This window comes from Fukomys damarensis, unplaced genomic scaffold (genome assembly GCF_012274545.1).
Source record: "Fukomys damarensis isolate Sample0158 unplaced genomic scaffold, DMR_v1.0_HiC HiC_scaffold_39, whole genome shotgun sequence".
Classification (NCBI taxonomy): Eukaryota; Metazoa; Chordata; class Mammalia; order Rodentia; family Bathyergidae; genus Fukomys; species Fukomys damarensis.
The window spans coordinates 42,904,570-42,911,539 of record NW_022900951.1 but is presented as its reverse complement, the minus strand read 5'-3'; the positions used below and the strand labels follow the sequence as shown (position 1 = coordinate 42,911,539).

Genomic DNA, 6,970 nt, shown 5'->3' with positions numbered 1-6,970 from the left:
AAAAAAAAAAAAAAAAGAATACAAGATGAGGTTATTAGCATCCGAAGCGTTTCTTCCCACTCAGACTTTCCATTCGAGCGACATGATTTCTTCCAGTTAGAGTCCAAGTGACAGGGCCTAGCAGTAAGGAGACTCACATTAACCCCACCTTTCCCTTCCCACTCACAGCCCATGGCGAATCGTGGATGACTGCGGTGGAGCCTTCACGATGGGGGTGATCGGTGGTGGAGTCTTCCAGGCTATTAAGGGCTTCCGCAATGCTCCCATTGTGAGTCTTGGCTTCCCCAGCAAAGTTGGAGTCAACAGCCTCACCCACGCAGAACACTGCTGGAAAACTGCTCGGAGCTGCCAGTTAGCGTGCCCTTAAGTTATCTGCTCACCTACTGTGTACTCGGCCTGGCTCCTGGGTCTGGGTTTTTGGGAAACTGCACACACCCAGCTGTGGAGATGCTATACTGTCAGGACAATCACGGGGCGCCTTAGGGCTGGGGATGTAGCTCAGTGGTAGAGTGTTTGCCTAGTGCATGATCCTGGACTCCACCCCCCCGCACTGCAAATTAACGAATAAACAGTCATTTGGGCTGGGGTTGTGTAGTTTACTGGTAAGCACCCGCATAGTGTGTTTAAGAACATGAGTTCAATCCCCAGCTCTGCAAAAAGAAAAGAAGGAACAAAATCCTAAATGTGGGTACAAAGCCTGATTGATTTTACCTGGAGACAATTCTGGGTCAGAAACATGGATTTAGGGAAGTGACAGTAGAGGAAGACTTAAAACAGAAAATCCTTTTGATTTACAGTAATTCTCTCTTTTCTGACCCCCCCATCACATCAAATGTCATAGCTTTAATTGACATTGATTTATTAAGATCTCTGCAGTTTTTTAATTTTTTTTCCTTCAGTACTTGAAATTGAACCCAAGGTCTTCACACTGATCTACATCCCCAGCCCTTCATGTTATTTTATTTTATTTTGAGACAGGGTTTTGCTAAATTGCCCTGGCTCAAACTTGCCATCCTCCTACCCTCAACCTCTAAGAGTGTTGGGATTACAGGTGTGGCCACTGTGCCCACCTTGCAGTTTCCATATGTACCTTTGTCCATCCTCTTCACTCCTAGAACTCTCTTTCTTGGATCTTTGCCCGTATTTTTCATCCTTGGGGATCTCAGCACATTTTACCTGCTAGAGACCGAAGCAGGGCCTAAGCACGTGTTCTGTTGACCTCCAGTCCCCAGCTCCCGCTCCTTGACAAGACTTTTCCTCACTGCTAGGACCACATCTTCATTCTGCCTCCTGGAGTGCCTATGCTGTTTGAAACTGACCTGTTTATCTGCTCAGGGTCTGTCTTGCATTATGTGAGCCCAGACCTACCTTGTTCATGGCTGTGTCCCTGCTCCTTAGTTATTTACTGAATGAATGGCTGAAGAAGTTAATAAATTGGAGCTGACCAATCCAACTGTAGGGACACCTGTGTTGGTGTGTTCCCCAGACCCCTAGTTCTTGACTGCTTCTCATCTAATGGGTCTCCTCCCTCCTGTTTTTTGTTTGTTTGTTGTTTTTTTAAGTACTGGGGATGGGACCCAGGACCTCGCACATGCTAGGCAAGCATTCTAGTACTAAGCTATACCCCAGTCCCCACCTTACTTTTTTGTAGTACTGTGGATTGAACCAACGACTTTGTACTGAGCTACATCTCCAGCCCTTTTTAAATTTTGGGTTGGTTTGGTTTTTTGAAACAGAGTCTTGCTGTATAGTTCAGGCTGGCCTTGGAACACCACCACACCTGAATCCCTTCCCTCCCTCAAAGGCTAGAAATCCTGTCTGCTAGTGGCTTTAACCCTGCCCTGACTCCCTTTCTCACTCTCCTCAGGGAATTCAACACCGGTTAAGAGGTAGTGTCAATGCCGTGAGAATCCGAGCACCCCAGATTGGAGGTATGGGGCTTGGGGAGGTAGAGGAGATGTGATGGTGATGTTTGGGGTGGTTAGTCCCTTGGGGCTAAACTGCAGGATGGGGCGGGTCCGGTTTCTAGCTGAGACTCTCCCAGGGACTTTTCCAGGGGCTGATCCTTTCCAACAATTTAATATTAAGGGACAAAGGTATGGGTTCTAGAGTTTAAATCCAAGCCATGGCTCTTCTCTGTGGTGCGGCTTTAGGTTAGTAGCAGATCCTCTTTGAACCTCATGTGTACCTTGATGATGATGACATTAACCACCTTATCAGTTTTTTCATTTACATAGTACTTACTAACTGCTGGTTGCTGTGCTAAGGCTTTTGATGATATTAACTAATTTAAATTACATAAGTTAAATAACAAAATACCTCAAATTGATCCTGGGACATAGTAAGCCCTTGATAAACATTTTGACTACAGGCTGAGTACCCCTTATCCAAAATACTTGAGACCAGAAATATTTCAGATTTCAGAGTTTTGTGGATTTTGGAATATTTGTATATGCGTAATGAGACATCTTGGGAATGGGACCCAGGTCTAAAGATGAAATTCATTTATGTTTCAAGTGCAACTTACATAACCTAAAGATAATTCTATGCAGTGTGTGTGTTTGTGTGTTTTAAACGCAATACTGAGGGTTGAGCCAAGATTCTTGAGCATGTTAGGCAAGTGCTTAATTTCAGCAGTATAGTACTTATCCAGCATGCATGTGGTCCTTGGGTTTGATCCCCACCACTGCAAAACAAAACAGATGGGGATCACTCTGTTGCCCAGACTGGTCTTGAATTTCTGATTTCAAGAGATCCTCCTGCCTCAGCCTCCCCAGTATCTGGGGCTACAGGCACATTTTACCACGTCCACCCAATTTTATACAGTATTTTTATTTCATTTGTTTTTTGTTGTTGTTGTTTTGATTCATTTTGTTTTTGTGTGGTACTGAGGGTCAAACCCAGGGGCGTTCTTCTACTGAGCTACAGCTTTATCTCTCTGTAGCTAGCTTTCTTTCTTTCTTTCTTTCTTTGTTGGTACCAGGGATCGAACTCGGGTCCTTGAGTTTGCGTGGTTTAGCTTTTTATATTCACTAAGTTGCCCAGGCAGGACTTGAAGTTGTGGGAAAAATCCATATAAATATGCTTGTAACCATCTGTCAACTCCTTACAGAGGCAGAGAAGGCAATGTAGATGGCATTTAGATAGCTTAAAGTGGGAGCTCCACAGAGTAAGGGAGACATAATATTCTCTGTCTGCCTCTTCCTTTGTGGCTGAGTCTTTCTCTGTGCTTTTGTTTTTTGGTACAGGGCTTGGAATGCAAGTCATGTGATGCTACCTATGCTCTAATGCTGAGCCACACCCCCAAGTCCATTCTCCATTGTTGTTGTTGTTGTTGTTCTGGGATCCAATTGGGGCCCTTGTGCTTGCAAAGCAGGCAGCAGAACCGCTGAGCCAAACCCCTGGCCCCCTTTCTCCATTCTTAGCTGGAGCGTTTATCCTTAGAGGTGTCCTGACCCTGAGATGTGGGTTCCTGGGATCTCCCAGAAGCACTGACTAGGCCTCTGTGTCCCACAGGCAGCTTCGCGGTGTGGGGGGGCCTGTTCTCCACCATTGACTGTGGCCTGGTGAGGATTCGGGGCAAGGAGGATCCCTGGAACTCCATCACCAGTGGAGCCCTGACTGGGGCTGTGCTGGCTGCCCGCAGTGAGTGCCCTAGCCCTGGTCCCAGCCTCTTGTACTCTGCCCTTCCTGCTCTGACCTTGGCCCCTCCTGTTCTCCCCAGGTGGCCCGCTGGCCATGGTCGGCTCTGCGATGATGGGGGGCATCCTGCTGGCCCTCATCGAGGGTGTTGGCATCCTCCTCACTCGCTATACTGCCCAGCAGTTCCGTAATGGTGAGCGGGTCCTGGTGGATGATGGTCAGCGTGAGGTGAGAGTGTTCCACATAGCCTCTTCTACTTGTCTTGACCTCCTTCTCTCTTCTCCAGCACCCCCGTTCCTGGAGGACCCAAGCCAGCTGCCCCCTAAGGAGGGTACCCCAGCCACCAGCTATCCCAGCTATCAGCAATACCATTGAGGAAACCGCCTGACACCGACACCGTGGGAGCTGCCCCTCGGTTCCCTCCCCGATGATCTACCTCGAAGGGAGGGCTGGCTCCCAGTTAGCCCTGAGACCTCCAGAGAGGGCCTCTGCTCCCCTGTCCCAGGGTGGGGGTGGGGCACCCCAGCTGCCCTGATGGAAGGGTCCCTTTTTTCTCTCAGGGCACCCCAGCCCCGCACATTTAACAAGCTCTTACCCCAGCTCCTTCGTGTGGCACCCTAATGAGTATTTAAAGCGAGTTTGGAAATGCCTGTGTGTGCGCTTCTTGAGCGTGCTCCATCCCACACCCCTGAAAAGGGGCAGAGCCCTTCCCAGGGCCCTGGAAGCCCTAGGCCTTAGAGTCCCACAGCGAGTCGGCTGTAGTACAGGTTTGTGGAACGACTGGGAGGGAGTATATGAGGATGTGAATCAGGTACAGGAACAAGGATGTGGGGGGCCACACGATGAACCCTGAGTGGTGTCACAAGCCTGGACGCCAAGGCTGAGAACCAGACCTCTCAAGAAGCCCCTTCTGGATGATCCTCTTCGTGGCTCTGCAGTGAAAGTGGGGTTTGGGGACATCTGGCCCCCTCAAAGAAGGGGTGCCCAGTGTCTGTTCTACCACAGAGACACTTCTGTGCCGTGTGGTTGTCAGTTTGGTTTTTTGAAAATGATCGCAGAATGGCTGGAAATGAGTTTTCAAGTGTAAGGTGGAAAAGGCTGGGGATGTAGCTCAGTGGCACCACACCTGCCTCACAAGCACAGGGTGCTGAGTTCGATCCTCAGTACCAGAAAGAGAAAAGCACAGTGTAAGGTAGAGAAAGATTTTTGTGGATGGGTATCACCCCTGGGTGCTGTTACCTCTACAGAAACCCTTGCATCTGGGGCAGACACGGTCTTTATGGCGGTGCACACGCACCGAGGAGGCACTTGTTTCCTCTGCACAAACTGCTTGGTGCGAAGGACCTAGGGGAAGACATGCAAACTTCGCTCAGCAAGCCATTCAGAGGCGCAAGCGCCCTGCGGTACAGCTCCGAGGGAGGGCAAAGCCCCACCTGGGCTTCCCAAGGCTCTGGGGAGACCTAGAGGTCTTCGGTGGTGACAGCTGTGGCTCCTGCTTGAGTGACCCCAGTGCCAAGCAGCACGTATCACCCCACTGGTGGCCCTCGGAAGGGCAAGGTGAGGTGGATTGGAGGTGGAGGTAGGGGGCGCTGTGCAAGCAACTCTCGACCCTCCAGCTTGAGCCTGGCTGGCCAGTAGCACCCTGTGTGGGCCTGGACCCTGGATGTGGATGCTTGTATGTCAGGGCTGCTGGCTCCTCTGGTCCCACCCCTTTTGCACAGGAGGCTCCATGAGCTGTGCTGGCTCCCAGGCCCTAGGTATTTCCAAGCTTTTACCTATTCTCTAACACCCCCCTTTCTATTCTTTCTGTGGGGCTCCATAAGGCTATAGACCCTACCTCCATTTTGGTTTGGTTTTGTTTTCTGAGACAGGGTCTCACTGTGGAGTTAAGGCTGGCCTTTAACTCGCTACGTAGCCTATACGGGCTTCAAATTCATGGAGATCGCTGGGTGTGGTGGTGCATGCCTGTAATCTGAGCACTGGGGAGGCTGAGGCAGGTGGATCGCTGTGAATTCGAGACCACCCTGGGCTACATAGTGAGTTCCAGGGCAGTCTCAACTATGTAGTGAGACCCTGTCTCGAAAAAAGAAGAAAAATTCATGGAGCTCTTCCTGAATACTGGCATTACAGTCCTGTGATCCCCTACAGGTAGGTCCCACCCCAAAGGCCTTTTACTGTCACAGGTACCTGCCCTCCGCAGCCTCCTCCCAACTTCAGGACCCTCCCCTTTGAGGCTTGCAGACTCCAGGGTGTCCTCCATCCACAGAAGAGGATCACCGCGGATTCAAGGCCAGCATGAACTTCACAGCAAGACCATGACAAAAAAAGATGGAGAGAGAAATAGAAGCAGAGATGCACACTCAGGAAGAGGCGGAGACATATGCAAGAGACAAATGAGACGGTGACAGGCAGCTGTGTGAGGTCAGCCACACAGGTACAGAGACGAGAAGATGCCACGCAGTGTCAGATGTGGAGAGGACCGAAGCCAGCACCCTCTGGGTGCTTGCCAGGCTGGGGCTGGGCCTCCTGCCCTTCACCCTGAAGCTGGAGACCTCGGGAAGGCAGACATGCAGATGGATACGTCTCCCGCATCCTCTTCTGTTTCTCCCTCTCTCCCTCCCCTGGTGCTGGAAATAAAACTGTTTTGGTACGTGTGCCAAGCATGGGCTTTACCCCTGGGCTACGCTCTCAACCTCTCCACTCTAATCCCATCTGCTTCCACCAAGGTGTCTGGCGCTCCTTCAGGTCATTCCTGTCATGTTCCCGGCCTCCTCCCTGATTTAGGCCCTCTGCTTCTGTCAGGACCTGTCCTCCAGCCTTCTGCTCTGCTTTGGTCGTACTCACGGCCCCTGGATTTGCACCCACTCGTCTCCAGGGGGAGAAGGGAATGTAATATTTGATGGCTGAGGGGGAACTAAGAATGACGGAAGAGAAAGAGGGTCCAGCGCTGACAGTGGCGTTGGAGGTCACCCTATCCACTGGGAAAGAGACTCAGAGGCTGGGGAGACGACACGGAGATGGCGAAGACAGGCAGTGCGGGAGACACAGAATAGGAGGAGAGGGCGGAAACAAGACAAAGGGAGTACACACCTATAATGCTGGCTACTTGAAAGGCTGAGGCAGGAGAGTCAAGGTACGGGCCAACCTGGGCAATTTAGCAGGAAGGGCTGAAGATACAGCTCAGCATTCCCTAGGTTCAATCCTCACTACCCATACCACAAAAGACGGGGGCTAAGCACGGTGACACCGCCTGTAGCCCCCAGCACTAGGGAAGATTCCTTGCTTAGGGAAAAAATATATTTTAATATATATATTTTATATATATAAA

The 6,970-nt window shown here is 50.5% G+C and overlaps 1 protein-coding gene across 1 annotated transcript in view; it reads left to right on the top strand.

Annotated features, from left to right (window-relative positions):
- Positions 1-4,728, top strand: part of Timm17b (translocase of inner mitochondrial membrane 17B) — a 5,685-nt gene extending 957 nt beyond the window's left edge. The window contains exons 2-6 of the mRNA XM_010606354.3: positions 169-268; positions 1,868-1,931; positions 3,517-3,645; positions 3,725-3,835; positions 3,929-4,728. Of these exons, the coding sequence (XP_010604656.1) occupies positions 169-268; positions 1,868-1,931; positions 3,517-3,645; positions 3,725-3,835; positions 3,929-4,017 (493 nt within the window). The 3' untranslated portion in view covers positions 4,018-4,728. The remainder of the gene's footprint in view (positions 1-168; positions 269-1,867; positions 1,932-3,516; positions 3,646-3,724; positions 3,836-3,928) is intronic.
- The last annotated feature ends 2,242 nt before the right edge of the window (positions 4,729-6,970 follow it).